Source organism: Salvelinus alpinus, chromosome 4, assembly GCF_045679555.1.
Source record: "Salvelinus alpinus chromosome 4, SLU_Salpinus.1, whole genome shotgun sequence".
Lineage (NCBI taxonomy): Eukaryota > Metazoa > Chordata > Actinopteri > Salmoniformes > Salmonidae > Salvelinus > Salvelinus alpinus.
Window position 1 is genome coordinate 29,813,316 of NC_092089.1, and position 23,182 is coordinate 29,836,497.

General features: G+C 50.6%; 1 protein-coding gene across 5 annotated transcripts in view; it reads left to right on the forward strand.

Moving 5' to 3' along the window:
* snx27b (sorting nexin 27b) overlaps positions 1–21,180 on the forward strand; it is a 31,375-nt gene extending 10,195 nt beyond the window's left edge. For 2 of the 5 annotated variants that reach the window (XM_071396518.1, XM_071396520.1), the window contains exons 7-13: positions 8,651–8,814; positions 8,997–9,086; positions 11,631–11,780; positions 11,850–11,978; positions 12,096–12,155; positions 16,347–16,409; positions 16,549–21,180. In XM_071396518.1, the coding sequence (XP_071252619.1) occupies positions 8,651–8,814; positions 8,997–9,086; positions 11,631–11,780; positions 11,850–11,978; positions 12,096–12,155; positions 16,347–16,409; positions 16,549–16,593 (701 nt within the window). In that variant the 3' untranslated portion in view covers positions 16,594–21,180. The remainder of the gene's footprint in view (positions 1–8,650; positions 8,815–8,996; positions 9,087–11,630; positions 11,781–11,849; positions 11,979–12,095; positions 12,156–16,346; positions 16,410–16,548) is intronic. The other 3 variants (XM_071396517.1, XM_071396519.1, XM_071396522.1) reach the window with 2 other exon arrangements.
* Positions 21,181–23,182: the final 2,002 nt, after the last annotated feature.

A 23,182-nucleotide genomic window follows, 5' to 3' on the forward strand; every position in this document is an offset into this window, starting at 1 on the left:
CCTAACCCTGTCGCTCTGTCTCTCTCTCCCACCGACCTAACCCTGTCGCTCTCTGTCTTTCTCTCCCACCGACCTAACCCTGTCGCCCTCTGTCTCTCTCTCCCACCGACCTAACCCTGTCTCTCTGTCTCTCTCCCCCCGACCTAACCCTGTCGCTCTCTGTCTCTCTCTCCCACCGACCTAACCCTGTCGCTCTCTCTCTCTCTCCCACCGACCTAACCCTGTCGCTCTGTCTCTCTCTCTCTCTCCCACCGACCTAACCCTGTCGCTCTCTCTCTCTCTCTCCCAACGAACTAACCCTGTCGCCCTCTGTCTCTCTCTCTCTCTCCCAACGACCTAACCCTGTCGCTCTCTGTCTCTCTCTCTCTCCCAACGACCTAACCCTGTCGCTCTCTGTCTCTCTCTCTCTCCCAACGACCTAACCCTGTCGCTCTCTGTCTCTCTCTCTCTCCCAACGACCTAACCCTGTCGCTCTCTGTCTCTCTCTCTCTCCCAACGACCTAACCCTGTCGCTCTCTCTCTCTCTCCCACCGACCTAACCCTGTCGCTCTGTCTCTTTCTCCCAACGACCTAACCCTGTCGCTCTCTCTCTCTCTCTCCCACCGACCTAACCCTGTCGCTCTCTGTCTCTCTCTCCCACCGACCTAACCCTGTCGCTCTGTCTCTCTCTCCCACCGACCTAACCCTGTCGCTCTCTCTCTCTCTCCCACCGACCTAACCCTGTCGCTCTCTGTCTCTCTCCCACCGACCTAACCCTGTCGCTCTCTCTCTCTCTCCCACCGACCTAACCCTGTCGCTCTCTCTCTCTCTCCCACCGACCTAACCCTGTCGCTCTCTGTCTCTCTCTCCCACCGACCTAACCCTGTCGCTCTCTGTCTCTCTCTCCCACCGACCTAACCCTGTCGCTCTCTGTCTCTCTCTCCCACCGACCTAACCCTGTCGCTCTCTCTCTCCCACCGACCTAACCCTGTCGCTCTCTGTCTCTCTCCCACCGACCTAACCCTGTCGCTCTCTGTCTCTCTCTCCCACCGACCTAACCCTGTCGCTCTCTGTCTCTCTCTCCCTCCGACCTAACCCTGTCGCTCTCTGTCTCTCTCTCCCACCGACCTAACCCTGTTGCTCTGTCTCTCTCCTTCCGACCTAACCCTGTCGCTCTCTGTCTGTCTCTCCCACCGACCTAACCCTGTCGCTCTCTCTCTCTCTCTCCCACCGACCTAACCCTGTCGCTCTCTCTCTGTCTGTCTCTCTCCCACCGACCTAACCTTGTCGCCCTCTGTCTCTCTCTCTCTCTCCCACCGACCTAACCCTGTCGCTCTCTGTCTCTCTCTCTCTCCCAACGACCTAACCCTGTTGCTCTCTGTCTCTCTCTCCCACCGACCTAACCCTGTCGCTCTGTCTCTCTCCCACCGACCTAACCCTGTCGCCCTCTGTCTCTCTCTCTCTCTCTCTCCCAACGACCTAACCCTGTCGCTCTGTCTCTCTCCCACCGACCTAACTCTGTCGCTCTCTGTCTCTCTCTCCCACCGACCTAACCCTGTCGCTCTCTCTCTCTCCCACCGACCTAACCCTGTCGCTCTCTCTCTCTCTCTCTCTCTCCCACCGACCTAACCCTGTCGCTCTCTGTCTCTCTCTCTCTCCCACCGACCTAACCCTGTCGCTCTCTGTCTTTCTCTCCCACCGACCTAACCCTGTCGCTCTCTGTCTCTCTCTCCCACCGACCTAACCCTGTCGCTCTCTGTCTCTCTCTCTCTCCCACCGACCTAACCCTGTCGCTCTCTGTCTCTCTCTCCCACCGACCTAACCCTGTCGCTCTCTGTCTCTCTCTCTCTCCCACCGACCTAACCCTGTCGCTCTCTGTCTCTCTCTCTCCCACCGACCTAACCCTGTCGCTCTCTGTCTCTCTCTCTCTCCCACCGACCTAACCCTGTCGCTCTCTGTCTCTCTCTCTCTCCCACCGACCTAACCCTGTCGCTCTCTGTCTCTCTCTCTCTCCCACCGACCTAACCCTGTCGCTCTCTGTCTCTCTCTCCCACCGACCTAACCCTGTCGCTCTCTGTCTCTCTCCCACCGACCTAACCCTGTCGCTCTCTGTCTCTCTCCCACCGACCTAACCCTGTCGCTCTCTGTCTCTCTCCCACCGACCTAACCCTGTCGCTCTCTGTCTCTCTCCCACCGACCTAACCCTGTCGCTCTCTGTCTCTCTCCCACCGACCTAACCCTGTCGCTCTCTGTCTCTCTCTCTCTCCCACCGACCTAACCCTGTCGCTCTCTGTCTCTCTCTCTCTCTCTCCCCGACCTAACCCTGTCGCTCTCTCTCTCTCCCACCGACCTAACCCTGTCGCTCTCTGTCTCTCTCTCTCTCCCACCGACCTAACCCTGTCGCTCTCTGTCTCTCTCTCCCACCGACCTAACCCTGTCGCTCTCTGTCTCTCTCTCCCACCGACCTAACCCTGTTGCTCTGTCTCTCTCCTTCCGACCTAACCCTGTCGCTCTCTGTCTGTCTCTCCCACCGACCTAACCCTGTCGCTCTCTCTCTCTCTCTCCCACCGACCTAACCCTGTCGCTCTCTCTCTGTCTGTCTCTCTCCCACCGACCTAACCTTGTCGCCCTCTGTCTCTCTCTCTCTCTCCCACCGACCTAACCCTGTCGCTCTCTGTCTCTCTCTCTCTCCCAACGACCTAACCCTGTTGCTCTCTGTCTCTCTCTCCCACCGACCTAACCCTGTCGCTCTGTCTCTCTCCCACCGACCTAACCCTGTCGCCCTCTGTCTCTCTCTCTCTCTCTCTCCCAACGACCTAACCCTGTCGCTCTGTCTCTCTCCCACCGACCTAACCCTGTCGCTCTCTGTCTCTCTCTCCCACCGACCTAACCCTGTCGCTCTCTCTCTCTCCCACCGACCTAACCCTGTCGCTCTCTCTCTCTCTCTCTCCCACCGACCTAACCCTGTCGCTCTCTGTCTCTCTCTCTCTCCCACCGACCTAACCCTGTCGCTCTCTGTCTCTCTCTCTCTCCCACCGACCTAACCCTGTCGCTCTCTGTCTTTCTCTCCCACCGACCTAACCCTGTCGCTCTCTGTCTCTCTCTCCCACCGACCTAACCCTGTCGCTCTCTGTCTCTCTCTCTCTCCCACCGACCTAACCCTGTCGCTCTCTGTCTCTCTCTCTCTCCCACCGACCTAACCCTGTCGCTCTCTGTCTCTCTCTCTCTCCCACCGACCTAACCCTGTCGCTCTCTGTCTCTCTCTCTCTCCCACCGACCTAACCCTTTCGCTCTCTGTCTCTCTCTCTCTCCCACCGACCTAACCCTGTCGCTCTCTGTCTCTCTCTCCCACCGACCTAACCCTGTCGCTCTCTGTCTCTCTCTCCCACCGACCTAACCCTGTCGCTCTCTGTCTCTCTCCCACCGACCTAACCCTGTCGCTCTCTGTCTCTCTCCCACCGACCTAACCCTGTCGCTCTCTGTCTCTCTCTCTCTCTCTCCCACCGACCTAACCCTGTCGCTCTCTCTCTCTCCCACCGACCTAACCCTGTCGCTCTCTGTCTCTCTCTCTCTCCCACCGACCTAACCCTGTCGCTCTCTGTCTCTCTCTCTCTCCCACCGACCTAACCCTGTCGCTCTCTGTCTCTCTCTCTCTCCCACCGACCTAACCCTGTCGCTTTCTGTCTCTCTCTCTCTCCCACCGACCTAACCCTGTCGCTCTCTGTCTCTCTCTCTCTCCCACCGACCTAACCCTGTCGCTCTCTGTCTCTCTCTCTCTCCCACCGACCTAACCCTGTCGCTCTCTGTCTCTCTCTCTCTCCCACCGACCTAACCCTGTCGCTCTCTGTCTCTCTCTCTCTCCCACCGACCTAACCCTGTCGCTCTCTGTCTCTCTCTCTCTCCCACCGACCTAACCCTGTCGCTCTCTGTCTCTCTCTCTCTCCCACCGACCTAACCCTGTCGCTCTCTGTCTCTCTCTCTCTCCCACCGACCTAACCCTGTCGCTCTCTCTCTCTCCCACCGACCTAACCCTGTCGCTCTCTGTCTCTCTCTCTCTCCCACCGACCTAACCCTGTCGCTCTCTGTCTCTCTCTCTCTCCCACCGACCTAACCCTGTCGCTCTCTGTCTCTCTCTCTCTCCCACCGACCTAACCCTGTCTCTCTCTCTCTCTCCCACCGACCTAACCCACGCTCTCTCTCTCTCCCACCGACCTAACCCTGTCGCTCTCTGTCTCTCTCTCTCTCCCACCGACCTAACCCTGTCGCTCTCTGTCTCTCTCTCTCTCCCACCGACCTAACCCTGTCGCTCTCTGTCTCTCTCTCTCTCCCACCGACCTAACCCTGTCGCTCTCTGTCTCTCTCTCTCTCCCACCGACCTAACCCTGTCGCTCTCTGTCTCTCTCTCTCTCCCACCGACCTAACCCTGTCGCTCTCTGTCTCTCTCTCTCTCCCACCGACCTAACCCTGTCGCTCTCTGTCTCTCTCTCTCTCCCACCGACCTAACCCTGTCGCTCTCTGTCTCTCTCTCTCTCCCACCGACCTAACCCTGTCGCTCTCTGTCTCTCTCTCTCTCCCACCGACCTAACCCTGTCGCTCTCTGTCTCTCTCTCTCTCCCACCGACCTAACCCTGTCGCTCTCTGTCTCTCTCTCTCTCCCACCGACCTAACCCTGTCGCTCTCTGTCTCTCTCTCTCTCCCACCGACCTAACCCTGTCGCTCTCTGTCTCTCTCTCTCTCCCACCGACCTAACCCTGTCGCTCTCTGTCTCTCTCTCTCTCCCACCGACCTAACCCTGTCGCTCTCTGTCTCTCTCTCTCTCCCACCGACCTAACCCTGTCGCTCTCTGTCTCTCTCTCTCTCCCACCGACCTAACCCTGTCGCTCTCTGTCTCTCTCTCTCTCCCACCGACCTAACCCTGTCGCTCTCTGTCTCTCTCTCTCTCCCACCGACCTAACCCTGTCGCTCTCTGTCTCTCTCTCTCTCCCACCGACCTAACCCTGTCGCTCTCTGTCTCTCTCTCTCTCCCACCGACCTAACCCTGTCGCTCTCTGTCTCTCTCTCTCTCCCACCGACCTAACCCTGTCGCTCTCTGTCTCTCTCTCTCTCCCACCGACCTAACCCTGTCGCTCTCTGTCTCTCTCTCTCCCACCGACCTAACCCTGTCGCTCTCTGTCTCTCTCTCTCTCCCACCGACCTAACCCTATCGCTCTCTGTCTCTCTCTCTCTCCCACCGACCTAACCCTGTCGCTCTCTCTCTGTCTCTCTCTCCCACCGACCTAACCCCGTCGCTCTGTCTCTCTCCCACCGACCTAACCCCGTCGCTCTCTGTCTCTCTCTCTCTCTCCCACCGACCTAACCCCGTCGCTCTCTGTCTCTCTCTCTCTCCCACCGACCTAACCCCGTCGCTCTCTGTCTCTCTCTCTCTCCCACCGACCTAACCCCGTCGCTCTCTGTCTCTCTCTCTCTCCCACCGACCTAACCCCGTCGCTCTCTGTCTCTCTCTCTCTCCCACCGACCTAACCCCGTCGCTCTCTGTCTCTCTCTCTCTCCCACCGACCTAACCCCGTCGCTCTCTGTCTCTCTCTCCCACCGACCTAACCCCGTCGCTCTCTCTCTCTCCCACCGACCTAACCCCGTCGCTCTCTCTCTCTCCCACCGACCTAACCCCGTCGCTCTCTCTCTCTCCCACCGACCTAACCCTGTCGCTCTCTCTCTGTCTCTCTCTGTGTCTCGCTCTCTGTCTCTCTCTCTCTCTCTCTCTCCCACCGACCTAACCCCGTCGCTCTCTCTCTCTCCCACCGACCTAACCCTGTCGCTCTCTGTCTCTCTCTCTCTCCCACCGACCTAACCCTGTCGCTCTCTCTCTGTCTCTCTCTCCCACCGACCTAACCCTGTCGCTCTCTGTCTCTCTCTCTCTCCCACCGACCTAACCCTATCGCTCTCTGTCTCTCTCTCCCACCGACCTAACCCTGTCGCTCTCTCTCTGTCTCTCTCTCCCACCGACCTAACCCTGTCGCTCTCTCTCTGTCTCTCTCTCCCACCGACCTAACCCCGTCGCTCTGTCTCTCTCCCACCGACCTAACCCCGTCGCTCTCTGTCTCTCTCTCTCTCTCCCACCGACCTAACCCCGTCGCTCTCTGTCTCTCTCTCTCTCTCCCACCGACCTAACCCCGTCGCTCTCTGTCTCTCTCTCTCTCCCACCGACCTAACCCCGTCGCTCTCTCTCTCTCTCTCTCCCACCGACCTAACCCCGTCGCTCTCTGTCTCTCTCTCCCACCGACCTAACCCCGTCGCTCTCTGTCTCTCTCTCCCACCGACCTAACCCCGTCGCTCTCTCTATCTCCCACCGACCTAACCCCGTCGCTCTCTCTCTCTCCCACCGACCTAACCCTGTCGCTCTCTCTCTGTCTCTCTCTGTGTCTCGCTCTCTGTCTCTCTCTCTCTCTCTCTCCCACCGACCTAACCCCGTCGCTCTCTCTCTCTCCCACCGACCTAACCCTGTCTCTCTGTCTCTCTCTCTCCCACCGACCTAACCCCGTCGCTCTCTCTCTGTCTCTCTCTGTGTCTCGCTCTCTGTCTCTCTCTCTCTCTCTCTCTCTCCCACCGACCTAACCCCGTCGCTCTCTCTCTCTCCCACCGATCTAACCCTGTCGCTCTCTCTCTCTCTCTCTCTCCCACCGACCTAACCCTGTCTCTGTCTCTCTCTCTCCCACCGACCTAACCCCGTCGCTCTCTCTCTGTCTGTCTCTCTCCCACCGACCTAACCCTGTCGCTCTCTCTCTCTCTCTCCCACCGACCTAACCCCGTCGCTCTCTCTATCTCCCACCGACCTAACCCCGTCGCTCTCTCTCTCTCCCACCGACCTAACCCCGTCGCTCTCTCTCTCTCCCACCGACCTAACCCTGTCGCTCTCTGTCTCTCTCTCTCTCCCACCGACCTAACCCTGTCGCTCTCTGTCTCTCTCTCTCTCCCACCGACCTAACCCTGTCGCTCTCTGTCTCTCTCTCTCTCCCACCGACCTAACCCTGTCGCTCTCTGTCTCTCTCTCTCTCCCACCGACCTAACCCTGTCGCTCTCTGTCTCTCTCTCTCTCCCACCGACCTAACCCTGTCTCTCTCTCTCTCCCACCGACCTAACCCTGTCTCTCTCTCTCTCCCACCGACCTAACCCTGTCTCTCTCTCTCTCTCCCACCGACCTAACCCTGTCTCTCTCTCTCTCCCACCGACCTAACCCTGTCGCTCTCTGTCTCTCTCTCTCTCCCACCGACCTAACCCTGTCGCTCTCTCTCTGTCTCTCTCTCCCACCGACCTAACCCTGTCGCTCTCTGTCTCTCTCTCTCTCCCACCGACCTAACCCTGTCGCTCTCTCTCTGTCTCTCTCTCCCACCGATCTAACCCTGTCGCTCTCTCTCTCTCCCACCGACCTAACCCCGTCGCTTTCTCTCTCTCCCACCGACCTAACCCTGTCTCTCTGTCTCTCTCTCTCCCACCGACCTAACCCTGTCGCTCTCTCCCACCGACCTAACCCTGTCTCTCTCTCTCTCTCTCTCTCTCTCTCAATTCAATTCAATTCAATTCAAGGGGCTTTATTGGCATGGGAAACATGTGTTAACATTGCCAAAGCAAGTGAGGTAGGTAATATACAAAAGTCAAATAAACAATAAAAATGAACAGTAAACATTACACATACAGAGTTTCAAAACAATAAAGACATTACAAATGTCATATTATATATATGCAGTGTTGTAACAATGTACAAATGGTTAAAGCACACAAGTTAAAATAAATAAACATAAATATGGGTTGTATTTACAGTGGTGTTTGTTCTTCACTGGTTGCCCTTTTCTTGTGGCAACAGGTCACAAATCTTGCTGCTGTGATGGCACACTGTGGCATTTCACCCAGTAGATATGGGAGTTTATCAAAATTGGATTTGTTTTCGAATTCTTTGTGGATCTGTGTAATCTGAGGGAAATATGTCTCTCTAATATGGTCATACATTGGGCAGGAGGTTAGGAAGTGCAGCTCAGTTTCCACCTCATTTTGTGGGCAGTGTGCACATAGCCTGTCTTCTCTTGAGAGCCATGTCTGCCTACGGCGGCCTTTCTCAATAGCAAGGCTATGCTCACTGAGTCTGTACATAGTCAAAGCTTTCCTTAAGTTTGGGTCAGTCACAGTGGTCAGGTATTCTGCCACTGTGTACTCTCTGTTTAGGGACAAATAGCATTCTAGTTTGCTCTGTTTTTTTGTTAATTCTTTCCAATGTGTCAAGTAATTATCTTTTTGTTTTCTCATGATTTGGTTGGGTCTAATTGTGCTGTTGTCCTGGGGCTCTGTGGGGTGTGTTTGTGTTTGTGAACAGAGCCCTAGGACCAGCTTGCTTAGGGGACTCTTCTCCAGGTTCATCTCTCTGTAGGTGATGGCTTTGTTATGGAAGGTTTGGGAATCGCTTCCTTTTAGGTGGTTGTAGAATTTAACGGCTCTTTTCTGGATTTTGATAATTAGTGGGTATCGGCCTAATTCTGCTCTGCATGCATTATTTGGTGTTCTACGTTGTACACGGAGGATATTTTTGCAGAATTCTGCATGCAGAGTCTCAATTTGGTGTTTGTCCCATTTTGTGAAATCTTGGTTGGTGAGCGGACTCTCTCTCTCTCTCTCTCTCTGTCAGTGCGTAAACTGGCTCCTAATGAGTTCCCCCACAAGCTGTATGTTCAGAACTACACGTCTGCTGTCCCTGGGACCTGCCTCACCCTGCGCAAGTGGCTCTTCACCACCGAGGAGGAGATCCTGCTCAATGACAACCAACTGGCCGTCAGCTACTGCTTCCACCAGGTGTGTGTGTGTCAGGGGAGTGTGCATTGTGTGTGTGTCAGGGGAGTGTGCATTGTGTGTGTGTGTGTCAGGGGAGTGTGCATTGTGTGTGTGTGTGTCAGGGGAGTGTGCATTGTGTGTGTATAAGGGAGAGCAGTTGGTTTGTCCATTATAACTCTGTCTCTCTCCCCCACCTCTCTCAGGCGGTGGATGATGTGAAAATGGGATTTATCAAGGCGGAGGAGAAGTCCTACCAGCTACATAAATTAGCAGAACAGAAGAAGATGGCCATGGTTAGTGTCTCTCTCTCTCTCTGCTAGTCACTAGATGGCCATGGTTAGTGTCTCTCTCTCCCTCTGCTAGTCACTAGATGGCCATGGTTAGTGTCTCTCTCTCTGCTAGTCACTAGATGGCCATGGTTAGTGTCTCTCTCTCTCTCTGCTAGTCACTAGATGGCCATGGTTAGTGTCTCTCTCTCTCTCTGCTAGTCACTAGATGGCCATGGTTAGTGTCTCTCTCTCTCTCTGCTAGTCACTAGATGGCCATGGTTAGTGTCTCTCTCTCTCTCTCTCTCTCTGCTAGTCACTAGATGGCCATGGTTAGTGTCTCTCTCTCTCTCTCTCTCTCTGCTAGTCACTAGATGGCCATGGTTAGTGTCTCTCTCTCTCTCTCTCTCTGCTAGTCACTAGATGGCCATGGTTAGTGTCTCTCTCTCTCTCTCTCTGCTAGTCACTAGATGGCCATGGTTAGTGTCTCTCTCTGCTAGTCACTAGATGGCCATGGTTAGTGTCTCTCTCTCTCTGCTAGTCACTAGATGGCCATGGTTAGTGTCTCTCCCTCTCTGCTAGTCACTAGATGGCCATGGTTAGTGTCTCTCTCTCTCTCTCTCTCTCTCTCTCTCTGCTAGTCACTAGATGGCCATGGTTAGTGTCTCTCTCTCTGCTAGTCACTAGATGGCCATGGTTAGTGTCTCTCTCTCTCTGCTAGTCACTAGATGGCCATGGTTAGTGTCTCTCTCTCTCTCTCTCTCTCTGCTAGTCACTAGATGGCCATGGTTAGTGTCTCTCTCTCTCTCTCTCTCTGCTAGTCACTAGATGGCCATGGTTAGTCTCTCTCTCTCTCTCTCTCTGCTAGTCACTAGATGGCCATGGTTAGTCTCTCTCTCTCTCTCTCTCTGCTAGTCACTAGATGGCCATGGTTAGTCTCTCTCTCTCTCTCTCTCTGCTAGTCACTAGATGGCCATGGTTAGTGTCTCTCTCTCTCTCTCTCTCTGCTAGTCACTAGATGGCCATGGTTAGTGTCTCTCTCTGCTAGTCACTAGATGGCCATGGTTAGTGTCTCTCTCTCTCTGCTAGTCACTAGATGGCCATGGTTAGTGTCTCTCCCTCTCTGCTAGTCACTAGATGGCCATGGTTAGTGTCTCTCTCTCTCTCTCTCTCTCTCTGCTAGTCACTAGATGGCCATGGTTAGTGTCTCTCTCTCTGCTAGTCACTAGATGGCCATGGTTAGTGTCTCTCTCTCTCTGCTAGTCACTAGATGGCCATGGTTAGTGTCTCTCTCTCTCTCTCTCTCTGCTAGTCACTAGATGGCCATGGTTAGTGTCTCTCTCTCTCTCTCTCTCTGCTAGTCACTAGATGGCCATGGTTAGTGTCTCTCTCTCTCTCTCTCTCTGCTAGTCACTAGATGGCCATGGTTAGTCTCTCTCTCTCTCTCTCTCTCTGCTAGTCACTAGATGGCCATGGTTAGTGTCTCTCTCTCTCTCTCTCTGCTAGTCACTAGATGGCCATGGTTAGTGTCTCTCTCTCTCTCTGCTAGTCACTAGATGGCCATGGTTAGTGTCTCTCTCTCTCTCTGCTAGTCACTAGATGGCCATGGTTAGTGCCTCTCTCTCTCTGCTAGTCACTAGATGGCCATGGTTAGTGTCTCTCTCCCTCTCTGCTAGTCACTAGATGGCCATGGTTAGTGTCTCTCTCCCTCTCTGCTAGTCACTAGATGGCCATGGTTAGTGTCTCTCTCCCTCTCTGCTAGTCACTAGATGGCCATGGTTAGTGTCTCTCCCTCTCTGCTAGTCACTAGATGGCCATGGTTAGTGTTTTCTCTCTCTCTCTCTCTCTCTGCTAGTCACTAGATGGCCATGGTTAGTGTCTCTCTCCCTCTCTGCTAGTCACTAGATGGCCATGGTTAGTGTTTCTCTCTCTCTCTCCCTCTCTGCTAGTCACTAGATGGCCATGGTTAGTGTCTCTCTCCCTCTCTGCTAGTCACTAGATGGCCATGGTTAGTGTCTCTCTCCCTCTCTGCTAGTCACTAGATGGCCATGGTTAGTGTCTCTCTCCCTCTCTGCTAGTCACTAGATGGCCATGGTTAGTGTCTCTCTCCTTCTCTGCTAGTCACTAGATGGCCATGGTTAGTGTCTCTCTCCCTCTCTGCTAGTCACTAGATGGCCATGGTTAGTGTCTCTCTCCCTCTCTGCTAGTCACTAGATGGCCATGCTACAACAGTTGTTACTGTCACAACTACAAGTACAGTACATGACTGTCAAAAAGAAAGGAGGACCAAGGCCCTCTTCAGATAATTAATTAAAATGCCTTTTTTGAATGTCATGTTCAATGGAAACAAAGTTTAAAGACTCTGGCGCTTTTCGACTGCATGGCCTTCGTCAGGGAGTACATGACTGGTCTTCCATTCTGGTTACGGGTAAGGTTGTAATAGATGGGAATAAACTAGTACATGTAGAGTAAGACTTGGTATATACATGGCATATATGACCAAATAGACATGGAACATAGGATGGTTTCTAGAAGCAGTTGTCTGACCTCCTAAATGTTCTCTTTCCCCAGTATCTCAGTATGTTACGGGGCTGTGAAGGCTACAATGTGATCATCTTCCCACACTGCTCCTGTGACTCCCGACGCAAAGGCCACGTCGTCACAGCCATTAGCATACACCACTTTAAACTGCACGCCTGCACAGAGGAGGGAACGCTGGAGGTACGGAGAACGTGTGTGTGTGTGTGTGTGTGTGTGTGTGTGTGTTGACCCTGTCTCTCTCTATAACAGAACCAGGTGATCGTGTTTGAGTGGGTGGAGATGCAGCGATGGGACACTGATGAGGAGGGCATGGCCTTCTGTTTCGAGTACGCCAGGGGGGAGAAGAAACCTCGCTGGGTCAAGATCTTCACTCCCTACGTGAGTCTCACACACACTCGCAGTACACACACCCTTTGAGAGTCCCAACGAATGTCTGAACATGATGTATCAATGTGCAGAGAGTTAACCCTTTGTTGTGCTGTGTCCTGTGCCCAGTTCAACTACCTGCATGAGTGCGTTGAGAGAGTCTTCTGTGAACTCAAGTGGAGGAAAGAGGTGAGAACAGGGTTGTGTACTGTCTACTGGCTAACCAGCAGTCTTATGCTGCCATGTACTGTCTACTGGCTAACCAGCAGTCTTATGCTGCCATGTAGTGTCTACTGGCTAACCAGCAGTCTTATGCTGCCATGTACTGTCTACTGGCTAACCAGCAGTCTTATGCTGCCATGTACTGTCTACTGGCTAACCAGCAGTCTTATGCTGCCATGTAGTGTCTACTGGCTAACCAGCAGTCTTATGCTGCCATGTAGTGTCTACTGGCTAACCAGCAGTCTTATGCTGCCATGTAGTGTCTACTGGCTAACCAGCAGTCTTATGCTGCCATGTAGTGTCTACTGGCTAACCAGCAGTCTTATGCTGCCATGTAGTGTCTACTGGCTAACCAGCAGTCTTATGCTGCCATGTAGTGTCTACTGGCTAACCAGCAGTCTTATGCTGCCATGTAGTGTCTACTGGCTAACCAGCAGTCTTATGCTGCCATGTAGTGTCTACTGGCTAACCAGCAGTCTTATGCTGCCATGTAGTGTCTACTGGCTAACCAGCAGTCTTATGCTGCCATGTAGTGTCTACTGGCTAACCAGCAGTCTTATGCTGCCATGTACTGTCTACTGGCTAACCAGCAGTCTTATGGTGCCATGTACTGTCTACTGGCTAACCAGCAGTCTTATGCTGCCATGTACTGTCTACTGGCTAACCAGCAGTCTTATGCTGCCATGTAGTGTCTACTGGCTAACCAGCAGTCTTATGCTGCCATGTAGTGTCTACTGGCTAACCAGCAGTCTTATGGTGCCATGTAGTGTCTACTGGCTAACCAGCAGTCTTATGCTGCCATGTAGTGTCTACTGGCTAACCAGCAGTCTTATGCTGCCATGTAGTGTCTACTGGCTAACCAGCAGTCTTATGGTGCCATATAGTGTCTACTGGCTAACCAGCAGTCTTATGCTGCCATTTACTGTCTACTGGCTAACCAGCAGTCTTATGCTGCCATGTACTGTCTACTGGCTAACCAGCAGTCTTATGCTGCCATGTAGTGTCTACTGGCTAACCAGCAGTCTTATGCTGCCATGTAGTGTCTACTGGCTATCCAGCAGTCTTATGGTGCCATGTAGTGTCTACTGGCTAACCAGCAGTCTTATGGTGCCATGTAGTGTCTACTGGCTAACCAGCAGTCTTATGCTGCCATGTACTGTCTACTGGCTAACCAGCAGTCTTATGCTGCCATGTAGTGTCTACTGGCTAACCAGCAGTCTTATGCTGCCATGTACTGTCTACTGGCTAACCAGCAGTCTTATGCTGCCATGTACTGTCTACTGGCTAACCAGCAGTCTTATGCTGCCATGTAGTGTCTACTGGCTAACCAGCAGTCTTATGCTGCCATGTACTGTCTACTGGCTAACCAGCAGTCTTATGCTGCCATGTAGTGTCTACTGGCTAACCAGCAGTCTTATGGTGCCATGTAGTGTCTACTGGCTAACCAGCAGTCTTATGGTGCCATGTAGTGTCTACTGGCTAACCTGCAGTCTTATGCTGCCATGTAGTGTCTACTGGCTAACCAGCAGTCTTATGCTGCCATGTAGTGTCTACTGGCTAACCAGCAGTCTTATGGTGCCATGTAGTGTCTACTGGCTAACCAGCAGTCTTATGGTGCCATGTAGTGTCTACTGGCTAACCTGCAGTCTTATGCTGCCATGTAGTGTCTACTGGCTAACCAGCAGTCTTATGCTGCCATGTACTGTCTACTGGCTAACCAGCAGTCTTATGCTGCCATGTACTGTCTACTGGCTAACAAGCAGTCTTATGCTGCCATGTACTGTCTACTGGCTAACAAGCAGTCTTATGCTGCCATGTACTGTCTACTGGCTATCCAGCAGTCTTATGCTGCCATGTAGTGTCTACTGGCTATCCAGCAGTCTTATGGTGCCATGTAGTGTCTACTGGCTATCCAGCAGTCTTATGGTGCCATGTAGTGTCTACTGGCTAACCAGCAGTCTTATGCTGCCATGTACTGTCTACTGGCTAACCAGCAGTCTTATGCTGCCATGTAGTGTCTACTGGCTATCCAGCAGTCTTATGGTGCCATGTAGTGTCTACTGGCTAACCAGCAGTCTTATGGTGCCATGTAGTGTCTACTGGCTAACCAGCAGTCTTATGCTGCCATGTAGTGTCTACTGGCTAACCAGCAGTCTTATGCTGCCATGTAGTGTCTACTGGCTAACCAGCAGTCTTATGCTGCCATGTAGTGTCTACTGGCTAACCAGCAGTCTTATGCTGCCATGTACTGTCTACTGGCTAACCAGCAGTCTTATGCTGCCATGTAGTGTCTACTGGCTAACCAGCAGTCTTATGCTGCCATGTAGTGTCTACTGGCTAACCAGCAGTCTTATGCTGCCATGTAGTGTCTACTGGCTAACCAGCAGTCTTATGGTGCCATGTAGTGTCTACTGGCTAACCAGCAGTCTTATGGTGCCATGTAGTGTCTACTGGCTAACCTGCAGTCTTATGCTGCCATGTAGTGTCTACTGGCTAACCAGCAGTCTTATGCTGCCATGTAGTGTCTACTGGCTAACCAGCAGTCTTATGGTGCCATGTAGTGTCTACTGGCTAACCAGCAGTCTTATGGTGCCATGTAGTGTCTACTGGCTAACCTGCAGTCTTATGCTGCCATGTAGTGTCTACTGGCTAACCAGCAGTCTTATGCTGCCATGTACTGTCTACTGGCTAACCAGCAGTCTTATGCTGCCATGTACTGTCTACTGGCTAACAAGCAGTCTTATGCTGCCATGTACTGTCTACTGGCTAACAAGCAGTCTTATGCTGCCATGTACTGTCTACTGGCTATCCAGCAGTCTTATGCTGCCATGTAGTGTCTACTGGCTATCCAGCAGTCTTATGGTGCCATGTAGTGTCTACTGGCTATCCAGCAGTCTTATGGTGCCATGTAGTGTCTACTGGCTAACCAGCAGTCTTATGCTGCCATGTACTGTCTACTGGCTAACCAGCAGTCTTATGCTGCCATGTACTGTCTACTGGCTATCCAGCAGTCTTATGGTGCCATGTAATGTCTACTGGCTAACCAGCAGTCTTATGGTGCCATGTAGTGTCTACTGGCTAACCAGCAGTCTTATGGTGCCATGTAGTGTCTACTGGCTAACCAGCAGTCTTATGCTGCCATGTACTGTCTACTGGCTAACCAGCAGTCTTATGCTGCCATGTACTGTCTACTGGCTAACCAGCAGTCTTATGCTGCCATGTAGTGTCTACTGGCTAACCAGCAGTCTTATGCTGCCATGTAGTGTCTACTGGCTAACCAGCAGTCTTATGCTGCCATGTAGTGTCTACTGGCTAACCAGCAGTCTTATGCTGCCATGTAGTGTCTACTGGCTAACCAGCAGTCTTATGCTGCCATGTAGTGTCTACTGGCTAACCAGCAGTCTTATGCTGCCATGTAGTGTCTACTGGCTAACCAGCAGTCTTATGCTGCCATGTAGTGTCTACTGGCTAACCAGCAGTCTTATGCTGCCATGTAGTGTCTACTGGCTAACCAGCAGTCTTATGCTGCCATGTACTGTCTACTGGCTAACCAGCAGTCTTATGCTGCCATGTACTGTCTACTGGCTAACCAGCAGTCTTATGCTGCCATGTAGTGTCTACTGGCTAACCAGCAGTCTTATGCTGCCATGTAGTGTCTACTGGCTAACCAGCAGTCTTATGCTGCCGTCTACTGGCTAACCAGCAGTCTTATGCTGCCGTCTACTGGCTAACCAGCAGTCTTATGCTGCCGTCTACTGGCTAACCAGCAGTCTTATGCTGCCGTCTACTGGCTAACCAGCAGTCTTATGCTGCCGTCTACTGGCTAACCAGCAGTCTTATGCTGCCGTCTACTGGCTAACCAGCAGTCTTATGCTGCCGTCTACTGGCTAACCAGCAGTCTTATGCTGCCGTCTACTGGCTAACCAGCAGTCTTATGCTGCCGTCTACTGGCTAACCAGCAGTCTTATGCTGCCGTCTACTGGCTAACCAGCAGTCTTATGCTGCCGTCTACTGACTAACCAGCAGTCGTATGGTGCCATGTACTGTCTACTGGCTAAGCAGCAGTCTTATGGTGCACATTTCACTGGCTAATATTCTGGGAATGTTGTCCAATGGTATTGTTTGATGAGAATGTTGTGGAATATTGTGTGTCTCCAGGTGGAAGAGGAGGCTGTGGATAAGGACAATAAGAACTGCAGTAAAGATGGTATGTGTAGCAAGGTAAGGCTTTGCCTGCCTCTGTCACTGGTACAGCAGCAGCAGCCTGGGCGTGTGTGTGTGTGTGTTGTGAGAGTGTGTGTGTGTATGCGATTGCCAGCCTGCGCATGTTGTCGTTTCCTGAGCCGTGTTTCTGTTTCAGAATATCTTCCAGCTGTTGAGACACAGAAGGGATGGAGGCACCTAGGAGGAGAGATCATCACCTCCTAAACATGCTCTCCTCCATCCATCCCTCTGGTCTGGCTCGGCCCGGAACTACCACCACTACCTGTCCTCACACAACCACTACTACACCAACTACAAACCAACAAACTACAACTTCTACATAACAATAACAGCAACTACAGATCAACAACCACTACACACCATCAAACTACAAATGAACAACTTCTGGACTGACTGAAGGAGAAACAACGACACACACTACAACTTAAGCTGTTATTCACCATGAACCCTTGAATACAACCCAACCACACGATATAAACACACTAGACAAGCCAATGGGAAGCTACAGTAGAAACATATAGCAGGTTTGTACAGGTGAATAAGTAACTCTAAAGACTTAGATACATGCCTTCATACATCGCATCACCTCTTTGGTCAAAATTCCATGGAGACCTGTGACTATTGGCTAAGGAGGCTGACGTCTTGTGGTGGGATTGGATGAAGGAGATGGTTCTCTGGGACGATATTGGACAAGGGATTCGACAACGTGCAAGGTCATTGGGTGTTTTGTGGCCACTTTGGAATGCTCTGGACTGGAACAGAGTGCAGTGGAAGAAGAGAACAAAAGAGGGATACAGATGCTGGAACAGAACCTGTTCTAAAAGAGGAAACGGCTGGTGGTGATGGAACAGAACCTGTTCTAAAAGAGGAAACGGCTGGTGGTGCTGGAACAGAACCTGTTCTAAAAGAGGAAACGGCTGGTGGTTCTGGAACAGAACCTGTTCTAAAAGAGGAAATGGCTGGTGGTGCTGGAACAGAACCTGTTCTAAAAGAGGAAACGGCTGGTGGTGATGGAACAGAACCTGTTCTAAAAGAGGAAACGGCTGGTGGTGCTGGAACAGAACCTGTTCTAAAAGAGGAAATGGCTGGTGGTGATGGAACAGAACCTGTTCTAAAAGAGGAAACGGCTGGTGGTGCTGGAACAGAACCTGTTCTGAAAGAGGAAACGGCTGGTGGTTCTGGAACAGAACCTGTTCTAAAAGAGGAAACGGCTTGTGGTGATGGAACAGAACCTGTTCTAAAAGAGGAAATGGCTGGTGGTGATGGAACAGAACCTGTTCTAAAAGAGGAAACGGCTGGTGGTGATGGAACAGAACCTGTTCTAAAAGAGGAAACGGCTGGTGGTGCTGGAACAGAACCTGTTCTAAAAGAGGAAACGGCTGGTGGTGATGGAACAGAACCTGTTCTAAAAGAGGAAACGGCTGGTGGTGATGGAACAGAACCTGTTCTAAAAGAGGAAACGGCTGGTGGTGATGGAACAGAACCTGTTCTAAAAGAGGAAACGGCTGGTGGTGATGGACTGAGGAGACGCATCTGAAAAGTTCAAAAACAGGAACTGTGTGTGTGTGTCGACTGATTATGGACTGAGCTGTGAGAGTCTAGGTTGGAACCCTGGAGGTAGAAACACAACCCTTCTCTCTGAACTGAACTCCCAGAATGAGTCTAGACAGACGGAGGGAAACGGCCCCATGATATAAGAGACTGGACTCATATGAACCACACAGACAGATTGACATAGTGGCTACAAACAGGAGATAGATATTATCTCCATTTCAAAGAGATCTACTGAAGAGACTATTACACAGAGAGAGAGAGACACCATACATTTCCTTTATTTGTGACTATTGGGCCGAGCAGAACCAAGGGTAGCATGTGTGTTTCAGCTGCTGGTTCTGTTTTGGTTTACAGATGCTGAAATTGCCCTGAAGCCATTTTTGAATACAAAAACCTTCTCATAAAAAAACACATACAGAATGCTCATCATGTAGGAATTGGATCCCAGGAAAGTATTCTGCCATCTTGACACATACCTGAACAAGGAACATGTTTACTTCACCTGTGTGTTTTGTGTACCTCCTAAAGACATGTGTATATATATATATAATTTCAGACATTGGACAGAATAGCACAAAAAGAACCCTGTAAGATGTTGACCACGTTAAGCTCAATATGTATTCATTCTATGCTAGCCTAAGCTTTCTGTTCTGCTGATGCCTAACCGTGGGCTGTCATGAAGACGCTATTTATACTGGGTTGTAAATAACACTGAACTCAGAAGTGCATCTCGTTTTACATGTTTTGTGTCTTTCTGTTCTTGGTGTGATGCTTGAGAAAACACACCGGGATTGTCGGTCTGTAGGATATGTCTATGGTGTTGGTTTAGGTGAGTCTTTGGTTCAATTGATATATTGGTACTTGTGTATCTGAAGAAGCTGCAGTGCTCAGAACGACCTGCAGGGGTCTCCCTCCCACTGAGAACCACTAGGTCACTTCCTATAGAACAGGACTGGCCAGTATTCTAACAGAGGGCCAGTGTGGGTGCAGGCTTTTGCTCCAGCCAAGCAGTAACACACCTGATTCAATATCCTCTGGTGGATGTTTTCATTGGATGTTGAGGCAACACCACACACATCTTTAAATGCAGTGTTAACCTACAGCAGGGTTTCCCAGTGGTGCAGTAGGAGCTACACATCCTTAACCCCACAGAGGTTTAAACAGTGGTGTAGTAGGAGCTACACGGAGGTATACATCCTAAACCCCACAGAGGTTTAAACAGTGGTGTAGTAGGAGCTACACGGAGGTATACATCCTAAACCCACAGAGGTTTAAACAGTGGTGTAGTAGGAGCTACACGGAGGTATACATCCTAAACCCTACAGAGGTTTAAACAGTGGTGTAGTAGGAGCTACACGGAGGTATACATCCTAAACCCACAGAGGTTTAAACAGTGGTGTAGTAGGAGCTACACGGAGGTATACGCCCTAAACCCTACAGAGGTTTAAACAGTGGTGTAGTAGGAGCTACACGGAGGTATACATCCTGAACCCCACAGAGGTTTAAACAGTGGTGTAGTAGGAGCTACACGGAGGTATACGCCCTGAACCCCACAGAGGTTTAAACAGTGGTGTAGTAGGAGCTACACGGAGGTATACCTCCTAAACCCACAGAGGTTTAAACAGTGGTGTAGTAGGAGCTACACGTAGGTTTAAATAAAGGTTAAACAAATTTGCACAAAACCCACTTTTTGTTCAGTGGACATTGGGTATAGTCACTTCTTAATCCCCACTGATGCGTATCAAAGTAGTGTAGTGGTGGTATAAACTGTATCAATTATGTGGTACAATAGAGAAAGTAGCCTACACAATCGCAAAGCACGTGTAATATATTCACATGTGCGCTGCACACAGCCAAGTTTCAGCGGAATATCATGGCAGTAAGAGCCGCAGCTGGTTGTCCCATGGAGCAGCTCACAGCTGGTAGGGTTGGTAGGACTTGCCTAGTTAAATAAAGGTTTTATGAATCAAATCAAATAACAATGGGGTAAGCAATCCAGGTATTGAAAGAGTTTGGTCCAAAGTCTTGGTTGAATCTTTGCAGTGCTCAATTCAGTCATGTGCTGTTTTGAATGAACATTTCCACATGCTTTCCCAAGGAAAACTTCCTAATTAAAGCTGCAATATGTAACTTTGGGCGACCCAACAAGTTCACATAGAAATGTGACTTAAAGTTTGAAAGCAAGTCTAATAAGTGGTAGATCTATTCTATGTGCACTATTTCTATGCTTCCCATTCTTAAGTTTAGTTTTGCATCTTTTATTTTGTTTTGTACACCAGTTTCAGACGGCTGAAAATACAATCTTTTTGGTTATGGAAAATATATTGCAGAGGTTTAGATGGTACAAAGACTCTCTATACAATTACTTATTGTTTTGTCACAAACTGAAGTTAGGCGAACTTAGAATTTTAGCAACCAGGAAATGGCGGAGCTATTTCTGTATAGTGCATCTTTAAATGTTGACTGCAAATTAGGCCCACGTGATATAATTATGATTTGTATCAATCTGGAGGGCATTTCTTTTGGTAACTCTGCAATCACATGTACTCTACTGTAGGCCTACATTGTAGAGTACAGACACTGCGAGCCACATGGTATTTTGCTTGGTGCTTAATTATTTTAAAGGGCAACTAGACCCTCCCAAAAATATTATTTTAGATTTTTCCCAGACCTCAAAAATGGTCTCCTTATGCGGTATAAGCATTGATGTGGGCTTAACATGCATTTGTTGTTTTTCTATGAAAGATTTTCTGGCAAAATGACGGTATACTCACTTCTCCAGGCCCCACTACACCAATGGGGTTTCCTGTATCTGTGAGTGATTTGATTTGGGACCTGAATCTCCAACAGGCTTACTTCTGACAGGTTTAGTCTGTTTACTCGATGGATCATCATGCCTCGCTCCCATAGGCTGCTTCACTTGTCAATCATGTCTCTGCTATCTCGCCCTCTAATCTGCGATATCTCTCTCAAACACTCTGTCTCTCGTCGTCAACTCTTTTATTTAAGTAAGATATTAAGCAAGCTCTACTTCTCTTATCCTACAGTATCTTCACATGTCTGACAAATCAAGCAAATGAGAAAATAAAACGATCTGAAGGGAACCACACAGGGTTGAACTGATGAAAGCTGAAGTCATTTAGTAATTTAACTTATTGACTTATTGTAATGAATTGTAACATTATTTTAAATGAAATGATTTATTAATGCAAAACTTTGATGTCTTCTCTCCTTTGGTGTCTCCAACTCTAATCTTAATTACCTAGTTTCTAGTGCACAAGAATGAAAAGTGTGTGGGGGGGGTGCACTTGACACCAGTCTGTGATTGTGTTTGTCCATCGATTATTTCATTGATAAACACCCTGGTAGATATCGGGTGATGGAGAGATAATAATGTATTGTTCCACTGAAGCCAAATGCTGTCTAAGAGAAGTAGGTTTTCTGCTGCACCCAGAATGGACCATTTACACTATTACACCATTTTCTATGCATCTTAAATCAGAATGGACATATTACCACCCCCAGCTGCGCTCTTTCTCTCGCGCTCTCTCTCGCTCTCTTCCTCTGCCCTTCCTCTGCTCTTCCTCTACCTTTTCTCTTCCTCTGCCTTCCTTCTGCCTTTCCTCTTCCTCTTCCTCTGCCTTTCCTCTTCCTCTGCCTTTCCTCTGCCTTTCCTCTTCCTCTGCCTCTTCCTCTGCCTTTCCTCTTCCTCTGCCTTTCCTCTTCCTCTGCCTTTCCTCTTCCTCTGCCTTTCCTCTTCCTCTGCCTTTCCTTCTTCCTCTGCCTTTCCTCTTCCTCTGCCTTTCCTCTGCCTTTCCTCTTCCTCTGCCTTTCCTCTTCCTCTGCCTTTCCTCTTTCTCTTCTCTGCCTTTCCTCTTTCTCTTCTCTGCCTTTCCTCTTTCTCTTCTCTGCCTTTCCTCTTTCTCTTCTCTGCCTTTCCTCTGCCTTTCTTCTTCCTCTGCCTTTCCTCTGCCTTTCCTCTTCCTCTGCCTTTCTTCTTCCTCTGCCTTTCCTCTTCCTCTGCCTTTCCTCTTCCTCTGCCTTTCCTCTTCCTCTGCCTTTCCTCTTCCTCTGCCTTTCCTCTTCCTCTGCCTTTCTTCTTCCTCTGCCTTTCTTCTTCCTCTGCCTTTCCTCTTCCTTCGCCTTTCCTCTTCCTCTGCCTTTCCTCTGCCTTTCCTCTTCCTCTGCCTTTCCTCTTCCTCTGCCTTTCTTCTTCCTCTGCCTTTCTTCTTCCTCTGCCTTTCCTCTTCCTCTGCCTTTCCTCTTCCTCTGCCTTTCCTCTTCCTCTGCCTTTCCTCTTTCTCTTCTCTGCCTTTCCTCTTTCTCTTCTCTGCCTTTCCTCTTTCTCTTCTCTGCCTTTCCTCTTTCTCTTCTCTGCCTTTCCTCTTTCTCTTCTCTGCCTTTCCTCTTTCTCTTCTCTGCCTTTCCTCTTTCTCTTCTCTGCCTTTCCTCTGCCTTTCTTCTTCCTCTGCCTTTCCTCTTCCTCTGCCTTTCCTCTGCCTTTCCTCTTCCTCTGCCTTTCTTCTTCCTCTGCCTTTCCTCTGCCTTTCCTCTTCCTCTGCCTTTCTTCTTCCTCTGCCTTTCCTCTTCCTCTGCCTTTCCTCTTCCTCTGCCTTTCCTCTTCCTCTGCCTTCTTCCTCTGCCTTTCCTCTTCCTTCGCCTTTCCTCTTCCTCTGCCTTTCCTCTGCCTTTCCTCTTCCTCTGCCTTTCCTCTTCCTCTGCCTTTCCTCTTCCTCTGCCTTTCCCCTTCCTCTGCCTTTCTTCTTCCTCTGCCTTTCCTCTTCCTCTGCCTTTCCTCTGCCTTTCCTCTTCCTCTGCCTTTCCTCTGCCTTTCCTCTTCCTCTGCCTTTCCTCTTCCTCTGCCTTTCCTCTTCCTTTCCTCTGCCTTTCCTCTTCCTCTGCCTTTCCTCTTCCTTTCCTCTGCCTTTCCTCTTCCTCTGCCTTTCCTCTTCCTCTGCCTTTCCTCTTCCTCTGCCTTTCCTCTTCCTCTGCCTTTCCTCTTCCTCTGCCTTTCTTCTTCCTCTGCCTTTCTTCTTCCTCTGCCTTTCTTCTTCCTCTGCCTTTCCTCTTCCTCTGCCTTTCTTCTTCCTCTGCCTTTCTTCTTCCTCTGCCTTTCCTCTTCCTCTGCCTTTCCTCTTCCTTTCCTCTGCCTTTCCTCTTCCTCTGCCTTTCCTCTGCCTTTCCTCTTCCTCTGCCTTTCCTCTGCCTTTCCTCTT